The following is a 15,776-nucleotide window of genomic DNA, read 5'->3' as shown; positions in this document are numbered from 1 at the left end:
GGAGTGGATGATGGCAGAGAGGCAGCAAAGACGAGAGGCAGGATTTGACCAGAGCTGTGGGAAAGGGGATCTAGCTGACATGTGGAGGGCTAATATTTACGGATGAGGTCTGAGATTTCTGAAGCATCGGGGAGTTGGAAACTGGAGAATGGCTGACAGTGCAGGAGAAGTTCAGAGGAGGAGAGAGGCGAAGCATAAGTGCTAGTGGATTTTGTGAATCTTCTCATTAAAAAACAGCATTAGGGAGTTACAGGTGTCAGTTGAGTAAAGGTAGGGGGGTAGCGAGTCAGGGGGTTGGAAAATTTTGTTTAATAGTAGTGTTAACCTCATTGGAACAGATTAGGCCAGAGTAGCAGTTAGAGTTGGTTTGAGCAATTGAGTCTCAATAATGTTATATGTGAGTTTTGTGCATTTCGTTTTGTGTAATGTTTGTCTTTGTCTTACCAGTGGAGGCATGTGTCCTCTGTGCATCTGTCCACTGGTGATGTGCTGCTTGGCCTGAGGCATGGAGCCCATCTGGAAGCTCTCTGGACCGCCAGCTCCTGAGCGCATGATGGCTGGCAGGGCCACGGAGCCTGTCTCCACCTTGCCCACCTTGTTGAACTGCTGCTGCAGCACTGTGGACCTGCGATGATGGCAGGAAGAAAGAGAAAAGGAGAAAAGAAAAAAGAGCTGATTTGGATGCAAATTACAGGCCTTTCTCCAGTCTTATTGGGAAGCAGAGGTCATTTCTCTAGCACTCACTGATGCTAAACTAAACAGTAAAGGATACTGTTCAGAAAGTTTGATGAGTGTCTACAACTCCTGAAAACGACAAATGTCTACTGGTAGCTAAATGTACAGTATGTGTTAATGATTAACATAGTGTGCTGTATCAGTAACACACACTTACTTTTTGGGTGAAACAGAGTCTTCCAGCATGGTTGACTCTTCATCTCCCTCCAGGCCAAAGTGGTCTTTACTCTTTTTCTGTTAGAGGACAGTAAAGACATCAATGTGACCACTGGACCAAACAACATCTTATTTTCAAGGAATCCTGATTTAAGACAAGCTGGACATCACACGGGCTGAAAACAACATGTATAGCACATTTGAGACACTGTCTCATAACACAAGTCATATTTTTAAGGACAATAAATGCAAACAGAGTCGATCCATATTTTTATCAAATAAAAAGGTGATGTATAATAAGAAACAGTCAAGAGTAGAGGAAGACTAAATGCGGCTGCATTGGCTACTTTCAGCAGCAAACATAATGATAAAAATAAAGATCTTCATTGACAACATTATCTGAAAAAACAAATCACATTTAGTAGATATTCATCAGGTATGCTCTTTGGTCACGTGCTTTAGGAGTGGAAATCTGTCTATTAGAACTAGAGATCAACAACAGTCAGAGAAATAAGGAGGTATGAGGCAGAGGGAGCATTAGCTTCATAATCATTGTTATTCTTTATCTTTAAAACAGAAACCTATGGAATCAAAGATAGATCAGAAAACAGAACAGAATTACAGTGTTCGCCATAGTCTTATTCAATTAAAGATTACTCACAGAGTTTACTGACCTGACATGAGACTTGCTAAAATAAAAGCCAACATGAGCCCTCTCTGTGACAGATGTCACCATGCCAAAGCTCTTATTGATCTGTTTAGGCCCTGTCCATCTTTGACACATCTATCTTTGAGACCTTTTCCTCTGTTGCAAAATAAAAACATTGACCCATGTACTATTGTTCTACTTTTCAGTAATAGTCCCTAGAAGCTCCTCAATATCCAAAAAGCTAAGCAATGCTCTTGCCTTTTCTATAGTACTAGCAAGGTCTCTAATTCTTCAGAATTGGGAACAACTGATTTCCGCTGGATGGATGAGAAAACTGATGAGCTTTTTGAACCTGGAAAAAATTAAGATATACATGGAGGAATGACCACGAAAAGTTCTTTGAGATCTGGTGAGTTCTCCTCTCTTACCTAATACTGTACTGTTTATATGGTTTGTTAAATACATGTTAGGCCTAAGGTAACCTTATTGTATACATAAGTGCTTCTGCACCTCACTCTGCTGCTTGATATTTATATCAAACTCTGTTCATTGCAGAGTTGAAATGAACATGTGTGCTAAATTCGAAAAAGCACTCAAGGTGTTTTGTGATACCGTGTTCAAGTGAATGGGACAAACAAGGTCACATTAACCTTGACCTATGACCACCAAAATCTAATCAGTTCATTTTTGAGCCTGATTAAACATCTGTGCCAAATTTGAAGATTTTCCATAAAGGTGTTTTTGAGATATCCTGTTCAGGAGAATGGGATGGACAGACAGACAACCTGAAAATGTACTGCATTAAAAAATAAACTGAAGAGGGGCATCCAACATTTAAAAAAGTCAAGTTAGTACACCATTAAACTAATACATTTCAGAATCGTAATGCACAATGATGTTCCCATAATAATGCTGATGTTTACCTTTTTGAGGATGATGTCAATGTAACCGGCAATGAGCTGAGCTATCTGCTCTCCCTCAGTGGTCTGCACAGAGTAGTAACCGTCCTGGTAGTCTCCAAAGTCCTGAGAGCAGAAAAATAACAATCTGGGATGAAAACATGAAGACATGCAGGACCCCGTCCCTGTCCTTTAGGGGTTAGAGCCATAACTAAGTGCAAAAACATTTTTATTATGACCCAATAACTACAGGGATAGCAGTCAGGAGTATAAATCATTTGTATCGTTATTATACATAAATATGATTTCCTACTTTCATTAAGTTATCATTTTTAACCAAAATCAGTCCTAATTATGAATACCAAATATTCATTAATTTTCAGAATTGTATCAATTTAAATGCCAGGTTTTTGTCATGATGCCACACTGTTTTTACATGAAAAAAAAACAACTAAAAAAAAAAAATATTTTCAATATATTTCATGCTAAGTATAAAACTTTTTATAACAGTCTGGGATATATCAGTGATTACCAGCTACATTTATTGTAAGAGTGCACCTAGAGGAAATAGCATGTATTGTTTCCATATGCCAAATATGGCAAAAAATAATAAATAATAAATATTATTAATAATAAATAATAATAAATTCCAGGTCAAAAGCCCGGAATGGCACCCAACTAATACATGGCATGCATGTTTTTATGCTTTGATGGCCGTGGGATCAAAAATGTCAGTTTGAATGGGTTTCTATGGTGCATTTTTTTGCACTTAAGAGTATGAATGTAACAATTTAGTTTCCACAGTGTATTTCAGACTTATTGTAGGAGCTGAGCTGGGAATTCCAAGATGAAACACAAATACACAATCTTGCCAAAATTATGCCATATGCATGAACACAGCTAAAGAAATTGAAAATGAATAAAAATAAAGTGGGTAGAATGCGCTAAACTAATATTTTAATCCTTGAAACAACTGAAAGTCTTGACGTGTCTGTTAAGGTGTGAGTTCCTGACTAAAGGAAGACTGTGGTGGTTTTATTCTTCAGGCAGAGATTCAAAGTTCACATCAGCTTGCTCTGTCAGCACCTGCATGACTACACATGTTGAGACGCTCAGGTAGAGTTACGACAGGGATCACATGCAATAACAGCGCATCATGTCTCAACACAACTCAGGCTACTGCACTGGGATGATGGGAGAGTAGAATAAGGGTGAGTTCAGTCATGCGAGGGAAACTTATTTCAGCTGCTTGAATCCATCGCGTCATTTTCTCACACTAGACAAACTGTGCTGCCACAGGTGAAATTAACTGAGAGGTAAACTACAAGCTCTGATACAGTGGTGATGTGATGGTGCAGCATCTCTAGGTCAGTGACATGTTCTGTCTGTGCTGCTTGCAGAACTCACCAGGGTGAAGCTCTTGGGTGAGGCCGCCCAGCGCTTGATGTTGGTCAGATTCCACTCCTGGATCACCTCCTTGGTCTTCTCATCCACCCTCATCACACTCTCCTTGGTGATCCCCAGCAGACGAGGCACTAGTTTGTTCTTGCCCTTCATTTTCTCCTGTAGGAGGTTAAAGGAAGCATCATATCATTTTCATCTTCATCTTTCATCTTCATTTTATTTATTCACACCATTAAAAACAGTAACAGAGTAAAAGAGTAAAGAGTAAACAGAAAAACAGGTGCCAAAGAGGTTAGAACCCCAAATGGGTTTAAAGAAATACCTCACCGAAGGCATTTCAATAAATTACAATACTCTGATAGAAGCCATATAAAAATAACAAAAAGATTGAGACAAATTATGAGTGAGTGAGTGTGTGCATGTGTATTTGTGAGTGTGTATGCATACATGCATGCGCAATTAGACTGTAGGTTACTGTATACTAATAAGGAGGGCTTGATTCATCAGGTTGGCTCCCACTTCACAAATAACGGAGGGGCAGATGAAGTAATTACAAGATGTGGCTAACCTCACGATTTTCTTCTAAGCAATAAATCCTTTCCATAGATAAGTAGAATTTGTGCTCGCCCAGACAATAGTGCAGCAGCTAAGATATGGATCAATTAGTACTGAATATGGATGCAGTTCTGATAACCAAGCCAATAATTCCTCTGATGATACAAACAGATTTCATTACTTTATAATAAACAAGTTGAATATGTTCTTTCAAGTACAGCTTTTCATCTATCAAGACTCCAAGAAATGTAGAGGAAGAAACCTGGATTATCTCTTTCCCACCAACTGAAAGCTTTGGCCGAGACTTATTATAGCTTTTATTTTATTACCTGTAAACACAAATTAGACTTTTTATTTTTAAAGTTAACTTATTTGTTTAAAACCGTTCCAAACTATTTATATAGATCAGAAATAGCTTCATTAATTAATGAATCAAAATATTTATGAGTCAAAATCAGATTGGTATCATCAGCAGAAAGAACTGGAAGTAATGTCTCCTGACTTGACTGTACAATTCACTGTTAATTTGAGGAAAAGGGAGGCACACACACACACACACACACACACACACACACACACACACACACACCACTGTCTACATCAGTTAAGCTGAGCGAGAGAACAGTTTCAGGCTCCTTTGAATGAGCATCACAAACCACCTGATACGCTCATCAAACATCTCCACACAGGTTCAAAAAGCGCAGAAATCGCTGGATTTCTTTAGGAAACTTAACAAGGCAAAATTTGCATTCCAAAATTGTTCTACCTGTTCAAAGGAGCAAAAGAAAACCTCCTGAAGAGAAACCTCACAAACTTTACAAACAGATGTTTGTCTTGTTTATAAGATCCTGCAGGGTTTGGTTGCGCATTGTGCTACGCCCTCTGTTGATGACAAAATAAAGAAGCTCTCTCAACGATTTGAGTGATGCTCACAACATGCGAAAGTTTTCCTTCCACTTCTCATCGACATCAGTCCCATTCTCTAAATTTTCCCTCAATCTGCTGGTTCATCTGGACCTGATCCAAAACAGAGTTTAAACCGCGGACGCTGAGGTGGAAATAAGAACAGGATGTACTTCCTGCAGCAGCTTAAGAAGTTTAACCTGTTGATGACAATGATGCTGCAGTTTCACACTGCCATCACTGAGTGCATCCTCTCCTTCTCCATCACCAGCTGATACATTGCTGCCCCTGCAGCCTACCACAGACTCTGTTAAGAGAGTGACCAGCAGCAGTCTGTCACACCTCCAGGACCCTCAGGCTGACTCCTCCCACCCCGGACACAAACTCTTTGGAACACTCCCATCTGGCAGAGGGTCTGTGGCCTGACTAAAACCTCACGTCACACAAACTGTTTCTACCCATTTGCAGTGGACCTCAAGGCCCAGGACCCCCACTGACATAAACTCTTAGAACACAACGCAATGAGAAGTTTAAGTTTATAGCCATTAGACAGGACAGTAAGCCGCCATTGTTGTTATTGTTTCTGGCACATGCTCATTACACAAAACAATGGGCATTTGTAACCTGAGGAGATGATGTCATTGTTTCCCAAACGCCACATTTTACATGTTGACATGATACAAAATAACTGTAGTTTGATCTAGTGTGCTGAGCAACCGCCATGTGGTTGTATACCTCTGCACCGCCATGCGGTTGTATACCTCTTGTATACCTCTGCACACAGCCAACTTTCTCTCATACTTTACATCACTGTCAGTAACAACATGACGCTTCACTCACACATCTTCCCGTTGCAGCACAGAAGATCTCTACAATCAGCATATTTTACAGATTAGAGACAACAATTCAGTACCAAAATGTCTCTCCTTCTGTTCCTGCAGTTTAACATTTATTAATGGCCAGAAAAGTGTTTTTGCAGAACAGTATGATGTCACAGCTGACCTTTGACCTCTTGGATATAAAATGTCAGAATTTGATCGTTATATCCTATTAGATATTTGTGTGAAATTTGAGCAGATGAGTTATGGCTGAAAACATGTTTCATAAAGTCACCTTGACCTTGACCTTTGACCTTCAACCACCATATTCTAATCAGCTTATCATTGAGTCCAAGTTGACATTTGTGCCAGATTAGAGGAATCTCCCTCAGACACTGCGTTCACGACAATGAGACAGATGCAAGGACACAGTGGCCTTCACCTTTAAACACCAAAATCTCATCAGCTCTGAGTCCAAGTGAACATTTGTGCAGAATTTGAAGAAATTTCCTCAAGGTGTTGAGGTATTGTATTCACAAGGATGGGCCCGACAGACAGCCCAAAAACATTATGCCTCTGGCCTTGGCTATCCCTGGTGTGGAGGCATATAAATCTGCACCTTAGAGGATATTTTCAGAAAGGTTGGACGAAAGGCAAAAAAGAACAAGAAAATATCTGTTAAAATACTAGGTACAAGTTAGATTTATAAGTTGAAAGAATCTATGTCGTTGGTGCATAGTTGGTCAGTTGATCTGGTCAAAGCTTATCTCATGGATGGATGAGAGGAGAAGCAGAGTGCAGAGAAAGTGAATTGCACAAGAAAAACAGTGTCACTTTCACTGCACCTGGTGCTCTGCTGCTCCGTCTGTGACAACCATAGTCTGTGGTGACAGCAGTAAACTCAGGGTTCCCACAGTGTGGAGCAATGAATAACTGCATGGAATATATATATTCCAATAGCCATTGAATCTTTTTGTGGGAGCAGATGTATTCATTTTGGCATTGTGGGAAACCCTGAGTACACAAGGCCTCAAAACAAAAGTAGCATCTCCATCTTATCAAGCCACTGTTCTGCAGATCCATCACACAGAGATGATACCTGGCAGCTTTCTCCTCACCTTGACCAGAAAGAATGAGACTCCGTAGGTCTTTAGAGACCTGGCCAGCTTCACATAGCTGACTTTGGCTTCGATCTCCGTCATGTTCTGACAGTTTTTGTGTGCCTGCAGAGACAAGAGAAACAATCAGACGAGTACATCAACTCTGTGCTGTACTGAGTTATCAACTCCAAAAAAATGTAATCTTTCTTATATTTGTGGCATCTCATGATTTATGGACATTTGCAATGCTACTTAATTTTTGTGCTGCATTTAAGAATATATCCTGTTTTTAACTGGACCATTAGCTGTTTTTCCTAAATCTGAGTTTCAGATAGCTTTAAAACCCCCAAATCCCAGTTTCTTCTGCAAGATACAACAAAATCAGAGTGTATATTTAAGCAATAAAACAAAAGTAACATTATAGCAGGGCAGTGGAATCAGTTCAGGTCTTACCTGGAAGATCTTTTTCTCTCCTTTGTGCTTGATGTACTCTTTGGGAAGGAACTCCTTTAAGCTGAGGAGGAGAGAGTTCAAAATGTGTCACAGAAGCCTAAGGATAAGGAGAGATGTAAGAAGAAGAAAACCACACTCACTCTAAGAATCCAGACTTGTGTTTGGACTCGTTGTGGTCTCCGAACTGAATCTGACACTGATAGCCTGCGAACTCACAGGCTTTATCAAAGGAGACTGGATGAGATCCATTCAGAATATCATCACGGGCCTGTACACACACACACACACACACAAACACACACAGAGTTAATACTCTTATGGAAGGCTGCTAAAGCTGCTAGTTGCAGCTGTTACTTGACTGAGGCTGCTCCCTTTAGAAGAAGAATCAGTTATCCACAGGTCAACAGAGACCATGCCAGCACAAACATCCCATATATTATATATGTCCCCCACATTCTGTAGCTCTGTTTAGATGGTGATGGTTCTGACTGCCTGGTGATTCCACCATGAACAGCCTCTCAGTCAGTATGTGAACCTGCTCATAGTCGTGTCATGTGGGCCACTCTATGGAAACTCAAGGTCACCTCTTTGAACACAGAAATTGTTTAAGGCTAAATTTTGTATTAAGTTTAAGTTTATTTATTTATAAAGCACCTTTAAGAAGACAGATGTCGATCAAAGTGCTGTACATAGGATACTTAAAAAGTAAATAAATAGATAGATTACAATCCTCCAGCAGCAGAGGGGCAAGACCATTGAGGGCTTTAAAAACGATTAAAAGAAGTTTAAAAGAAGTTTTAACCCTTTGAAACCTGAACAAATTGGCTTGATTTATTTCAAAAACAGACAGAAAGCAATGAGCAACTTGAGAGGAAATTGGCTAAAAATTAGCAACAAATTAGTAAAAATTTACCTGTCAACTTTTATAAAATTTAAATGCAATTTGCTGGACATTTCATACTAAGTTGCTGATTACCTTTTTCCCCATATTTCGAGAGAAATCAAACCAATTTGCTCAAATTTTAATTGCTTAATTGCTTGCGTAAGGTGTCTGAAGCAGCACAAGAAAACTGATAAAGATCCAGGTTTCAAAGGGTTAACCTTGCGTTTTTCAGAACCAGTTTCATTTGACGGAAAATCTACTTGAGGAAAAGAAACGCACCTTCATATCTACTGTACCTCCTGAAGACGGACTTTCTCAAAGACTGATTTGAAGAATAGAATTAATTGTGAATTAAAAAAAATTCAAGTGGATTTTTTAAAACCCGATCATGCATGGGAAAGTGACCCAGACTTCCTGGCATGCTTCAGACAGATTTACTGGGTCTGTGTGAGTAGTTGGTGTACCTGTACATAGAGCAGGTTGAGCTGGACAGGGTCTCTGGAGTCCACATTCTGGTCTGAGTAAAAGAACTTCCTCCTCAGCAGCAACATCTCTGTCTCCTCCACGCCCTGCTCCCTCAGCGTCCTGCCGTGGTCCAACCAGTTCACTGAGGACAAACATCAACCAAATAAGCTGACTGAGAAAAGAGAGAGACTCCCTAAAATGTGCTGCTGGAGAAGTGACAGGCCTTCTCAAATGGTGTTTAATGGCCATATACAGTATACACAATATGTAGTGTACTGATGGTGTCAGCGGCCAATCAAAACAGCTTTTATTTTAAATTTACTTTTAGGCTATTTTTGATTTGACCTCTGACCTCCCTAACAGCTCACTACATCAGGCCAACTGTAGTCAGGAGGCATTTCCATTTCCAATCCAAGGTCACGTAGGCGTGTTACAGAGCGACTATGAAAAGACAAGCCCCTTATACGTGGGAGCGTCCATGTATGAGAGATTTCCGGGAGGTGATAGTCCACAATTTCACAGAGGAGTTGTGGATTCACAACTTCCAGATGATCCGCTCAACTTTTGAAGAGCTAAGTGATGCAATAACACCTCTTGTAGCTCCTGCTGCATCACGAGGGAGCCAGTTCCTACTGACACTTAGCCAAAGCATCATGTGACCTAAAAGAGTTTTGCAGTTTTACAAAATATGTTTTTTTCAAATTACTCGTGCAAGTGTAAAAACTTTTTTGCGAAAAAAAAAAAGGATTTTTTTTCTAAATCTACATGTGTCCATTAGGCTTTTTTTATATTCACATCTTTAATTTGCACAATTTTGAGGGTTAATGGAAACCTGCCTCATGTTGATCCTTTTGCAGTCCCTGTGTCAAACTACATGCCATAAATACAGTGTGTTTAAGATGGTGAGTGTGTGTTTGTCATACATTCATCATCTGTGTGGAGCTTCTGCTTCAGCTTCTCCATCTTCTTGTCATCTCTCAGCAGAGTCTTGTCTCTTTTCAGGGTCCCCATGGTCTCCTCCTTTTTCTCTTCACCATTGTCTCGCACCAGCGAGTACTCATCGTAGTTTGTAATACCTGACACACAGGCCCAGCCAGGTTACTACGTTTACTTGCAGTTTCACTATGCACTACAAACTCAAACTGAGGATTAAATAAGCAGTTCAGATTATTTGAAGTTGGGTTGAAGTTGTATGAGACACTAAAGTCAATATATTACACACAGTATAGATGTCAGTCAGCACAGTCCCAGTTTGGAGAAACAGGCTGGAGTCTGACATGGAAGCTAAGCAACGTACTGCTGTGGGGGGGTCAGTACCAAGATGTATTTTAGCCACCTAAAACAAATCAATATCAATTTAGGTGCGCACTATATTTAGAGTATATTCAGCAATTTGCCTTAATTTAACACAGCCCGTCTCTCGTCAAATCCACCAGTACACAAAAACGCTCGCTGAACACAGGAGCTGCTGGTCTGCTGCTGTCTCCATAAGTTAGTTAGTTTGTGCTATTGTGTGACTTTGATGAATCCAAACGAACACAAGTCACCCAATAACACAAAATAACTCACTGAGGGATGCAGCAGCAGACCAGCAGTGCTGAATATATTCTAGATAGTCTCTCTTTGAAGAGAGCGATATAACGGCTTCATTTTCCCATGGGAAAGCAGTCTGACAGAAAGATAAAGCACTGCTATTGATTTTTGTACATGGGACTCTTTTCAGGGAGACTAAAATGTGTTTTGTTGCTGACCCCTCCACAGTACATTGCTTAGCTTCCATGTCGGACTTCAGTGTGTTTCTCCAAACTGGGGGCGTGATAACATCTGCTGTAGGATGTAATATACTGTCTATTATGGACAGACAGGCAGAATGAGGACAAATATGAATTCATCCAAACATATCAGGGAGTTGTGCAGGTGATGTGTGAGCTGTGTGCCAGAGCTGACCTATTCTAGCACAGATGGTCATGAGCATGTCACTGACAATCTTTGAGTCATCCACCATGACGGTCTTCACTGTGCCATCCAACATGCGGATCTTCAGAGGCCTCTGCTTCTTCTTATACTCTAGTGTGTCCTGTCAGACAGAGGAGACAAATAAGGAGGGCTGTCTTAAAATGCCTGAGGTCAAAATGCCTGATGGATCTCTACGACTTGATTATCCATAATACTCAAAAACAAACAAAAAGTGATTCTGATATTTACTGAGCTCAATTTTTCTAATCTCTTCCAATATATAGTGTTAGTGCCCTGTCTGCATGCTGGCACAGTGACCAGCACAAGCTGCGCTTCAGCAGTCAGCCAGTGTAAATCAGCCTCACAAATATGAATGATTCCTCCTCGGTTGTCCACTGTTGCTTTATTCTGTATGAAAAGTCCCTCCTTAGGTTTATTAAATATAAATACACCTAAAGACATCAGGACACAGATGATGATAAATCTGTAGCCTCTGATTTGGGAAAAGCCATAACAGAGCACACTGCCATCACACACACGGTTCACTCTGATCTAAGAGGGTGTGTGATTGGTCATTACACGTTGCAACTCTTGCTAATTGGCCCCAGACATACAAGTCAGTCATTACATTTACATGACGTTTGAAAAAGTGGAATTATTGTGTTAATCCGACTGAAACTGGACTTTTAAAAATACATGTCAACATGTTAGTCTGACTGAAGTCAGACTTAAAGGAATTGGAAGTGGAGCTATTCTGTCATGTAAACACCTTAGTCGGACTTTAACTGGACTCTGCGTTCTGCACTTGCTCCTAGTTGCCACTGATGTATTTAATAAAACTGTTTAATATTTTTGATGCATACTGTTTATTACAGATTCTTATCTATTTAGTCTGAAACTCGCTGTGAATGTTGAGGTCCTCATCAATGTCCTTTCCAGGAGACACTGACTCTGGGCACATTTTGCCATCACCCCATTTATAATTTGTGTGGGAAGCTACAGTGAGCTAAAAGTGAAGTATTTGTAGCGTTTAGTGGTGTGCAGAGTGACTCACCCCATTCCTCAACATGTAGTAGTCCAGGGCCTTCCCTGCCTCCAGCCAGATGCCTTTCTTTGGGTCTTCATCAGACAGGAACAGTCCATAGTCATTGGCTACAGGAGGAAACAGGAATACTGAGTGACTCACTGTCAGTGTGTTTCTTGGCATACGTGCACATGTGGTTATTCAGCCACTTTGGAGCTATTATTGTCTTGAGTACTTGTGTTGGACTGAACTTTTGAATTCCCTGTCCATGTTAGCAGGTCAGTGGGACTCTGGGTGATCGGCGCCTGTTCCAACACATATTTCTGCTCCACACATATCAGGTTACACTGTTCAAAAGGTGACCACTTGACTCTAGAGGTTAAGTCAGAAGAAGCGGATCATGTCATATGCTGGAGACTAGAGACACACTGCTGAATAAGTCCTTTAACTCTGGCTTTAACTCTTTGTCTTACAAAATGTGAAATAACAAACACGTTGGAACAAGTAACACAGAAAGCTGCTGTTGAAATAGCTTATGTAATTAGACATAACTCTGCTTGCAAGGTGTGGAGCAGGGGCCTATTCTCACTTTAAAGCCACATTCCCACATACAGCAGAGCCTGTTATCAGCCACACAAAGGTAGCACACCCACAATTCGTCTGCTTTTACTCATTCTCTCCTACATTCCACTACCATGCATTACTTTAACTTCTGAATGTTCACATATCATTTCTGTAAAAAATATTGTTTGGTATTGTTGAAACTTTTTGGCTGGACCGGGGGATGTGAGACCAGTGCTATAAACTTGATGTCACCGATGTGATAGTTAGTGTAGAGCAATCCAGGAATGTGTCCTAAAACCAAGGAATGAGTTAGCATTTTAGCACCTCCAGTTTATTTGTCTCAAAGTCAGCGGACTTTCTGAGTGTGTTTTTGGTGAGAAGCCCAACATAAGGTCTGTGGTTAACCCAAGCTGAAGAGAATTTCACATTTTGTTCTGCAACATGAAATACGTCAGTAAATAACCCACTTGCTTTAACGTGTCTTAAAAAAGGCTGTTGCTCACAAGTGGCTAACAGAGGCTAGAGAAAGTCATCACGCTGAACACAGCTTAACAGCCTCACTGTTATGGTGACGTAAGTTATGTAATTATAGTATATTTATAGCTGAAAGATAGCTTTATACTTTTGGCAATTGCATTAACACTTCAAAAAGCCTACAAATTTGATTATCTTGCTGAACAAAACATGTAAGTATCATAAATGTTTGTTTACCACAGAGCTTATTTTCTGCAATAATCTAAAATCAAATGGAAGAATCCCAGAGGCTTTTTGACGAGGGAACCAGGGTAACACTAACTTCTGGGCTGGCCTTCTAATAGTACTCAAAATGAATAGGCTCCAACAGTCCTGTATTACGTCCACAGGGTGGGGTTTGTTTACAGTCATGCTGTTCACTGACTGCTGTTATAGTTCTCCATACATCATCATAGGGTAGATGCAGGCTCTTTTATACAAAATGTATCGCAGGCTATGACAGTGGCTGATGGCTGCAAAGCCTCCATTAGTAAAACTTCCTTTCAATTATTTTCTTCTTTAATATATTTATATTTTGCCAAGTTGTCGGAGTGCCGGGTGTGTGTTACTGGCGTTGAGTCTTTGTAAACCCTGCAGGTCACAAAGCTGATAAAGGGAAGGTGCTGCAGCCTAGTGGTGTGGCTGCCTGGAAACCTCTTCCTGAGGTTTCTTCCTTTTTTTCCCCCCTGTTACACGGGTTCTTTTTCAGGAGTTTTTCCTTGGGTGATGTGAGGGTCTAAGGGCAGAGGGATGTCGTACACTGTAAAGCTCTCTGAGGCAAACCGTGTTTTCTTATAATGGGCTCTATAAATAAAATAGACTTGACTCGATTTGACTTGACTTGACTATAAACTAAGCAGCCAGATAAGCAAATAGTTCTGGCCTTTAATGCTTTTTGATTCCGTCATTGGCTCATTATTGTCCACAAACAGTAGCAGAAACTGTATTTTTCATGTTGAATATAACAACCAACCTCCTCTCCTCCACTATCCCCTAACATCAACTGAGTGTAGTTTGAAAGGTGTTTTTTACATAGAAAGAAAACACGATCAGTGCAAAGCTGCTTCCTATTGTCTGCATAAATCTGCAAACAAGCAACCAGACAGCTTGGATAAGAGTTGGATTATGTTAGAAAATGGAGTACATATGAGGTGGAGTGAGAGGTCATCCATCTCAGATAGGAGTGAGGCATGATATTGTTTAAACATGGGGAGAATGGAGCGCATTTTACGACAGATTCTCCACAGAAAAATTTATAAATGCACACAAGAAAAGTGACAGACACAGCTGAGTTAAGAATGACAAAGAGCCTGAGACCCTGGTTCCTCTCTCTCCTGTGCATATCTGGCCAATCACAGTGTGAGCCAAGTGTGAAAGTTGGTTGTCCATTTAAAAAAATTACAGAAGCTGTTGGACATGATAGAGTAGAGCAGAGTGCCCCCACAAATACCAACACTGAAAAGGCTGTTGTGTTATCTCTGTGTAAGCATGTGTGTATGTGTGTGTGCAGAAGGAGCGAGAGAGAGAGAGAGAGAGAGAGAGAGAGAGAGAGAGAGAGAGAGAGGAGAGAGAGAGAGAGAGAGAGAGAGAGAGAGAGGCAGACAAACAGATAGGGAAAGTGAGAACTCACGCTGGCCGAGCTGTGCCTCAGGAACTCTCTCCCTGATGATACGACAGGCATCGTACACCAGGGGGGCGGGCTCAAACTGCATTGTCTTCACCACGTTCCCCACACCGATCTTTAGTGACAGGGCCACCATGATTGCTGCTCTGCACCTCCACCCAACTCACACCTGCAAGATGGCCAGTAAAAAAGTAGTCAGGAAAATCACAAAAATACAAATCCCAATGTCACAACACTGTGTCTACATCAGCACTTCTTACCCTTGATAGCTTGCATATATCTGTCTAGATTTGAAAGGTTGGTTAAGCCAAATTCTCTGGTCCCTCTAACTGCTTAATTAGGCAAGAAGTTGAAGCTAACACTCCTTTTCCATCAAAATAAGTGTATGCACAAGTTTTTCAAACATTGGTAAACTCATTAAAAATAGGCTATAGACTCCTTACCATTGCCAGTAGAGCAGAGCTGTGTACATGCTATTGTAGCAGACAAGAGTGCTTTTCTCTTTATATATCTCTTGCAGGCTCTCATTCAGTCTCTCTTTCAAACTTGGTTCAATGTTTCAGCATTGCTCAGGTGAAGTTGGACTGTAATTATCATTGATGCATCATTGCACCTCCCAAGTTAGGAAGCTGAAGTTAGTGCAATCACCCGGATGTTGTGTTCCTAATAATAACAATCAGAGCTGGAGGCAATAAAAATCTGTGTCCACTGCAGAGTCATTTGACCCAGATGTGAATGCTGACTGTACACTCGCCCATTACATAATAAAGGCAGTTGGTAGTTGGTGATAGCGGTTTTTTTTTATTATTTTGTTTTGTTTTCTCAGACATAATTTCTCTGGCTACAATGGCATCAACACACCTGATAAGATACGATGTTATACATGAACTACATTTGCTACCCTCTACTCTATCATCTGTTCAGAGTTTACTTCAGGGAGGTACACCACAACACTTCCATCCTCTTACGATGACTGTACATTTCTCAGTACAAGGTGTAAAGCTGACTTCAAAATGAGGAACAGTAGTTCTATTTACATGCAAACCAGTTCAGACAGGAAACAGAGTTACACTGT

General features: G+C 40.6%; 1 protein-coding gene across 2 annotated transcripts in view; it reads right to left on the bottom strand.

Annotated features, from left to right (window-relative positions):
• The window catches only part of tln1 (talin 1), a 101,097-nt gene that overhangs the window by 61,028 nt on the left and 24,293 nt on the right, over positions 1–15,776 (bottom strand). For both annotated transcript variants that reach the window (XM_042509057.1, XM_042509058.1), the window contains 12 exons: positions 14,708–14,870; positions 12,031–12,128; positions 10,968–11,097; positions 9,944–10,096; positions 9,020–9,162; positions 7,813–7,940; positions 7,673–7,733; positions 7,238–7,342; positions 3,847–4,002; positions 2,464–2,565; positions 893–969; positions 445–625 (listed from right to left, as the gene is read on the bottom strand). In XM_042509057.1, the coding sequence (XP_042364991.1) occupies positions 445–625; positions 893–969; positions 2,464–2,565; positions 3,847–4,002; positions 7,238–7,342; positions 7,673–7,733; positions 7,813–7,940; positions 9,020–9,162; positions 9,944–10,096; positions 10,968–11,097; positions 12,031–12,128; positions 14,708–14,837 (1,464 nt within the window). In that variant the 5' untranslated portion in view covers positions 14,838–14,870. The remainder of the gene's footprint in view (positions 1–444; positions 626–892; positions 970–2,463; positions 2,566–3,846; positions 4,003–7,237; positions 7,343–7,672; positions 7,734–7,812; positions 7,941–9,019; positions 9,163–9,943; positions 10,097–10,967; positions 11,098–12,030; positions 12,129–14,707; positions 14,871–15,776) is intronic.

The sequence above is a fragment of the Plectropomus leopardus genome, chromosome 20, assembly GCF_008729295.1.
Source record: "Plectropomus leopardus isolate mb chromosome 20, YSFRI_Pleo_2.0, whole genome shotgun sequence".
Lineage (NCBI taxonomy): Eukaryota > Metazoa > Chordata > Actinopteri > Perciformes > Serranidae > Plectropomus > Plectropomus leopardus.
This window is presented reverse-complemented; position numbering and strand designations above follow the sequence as displayed.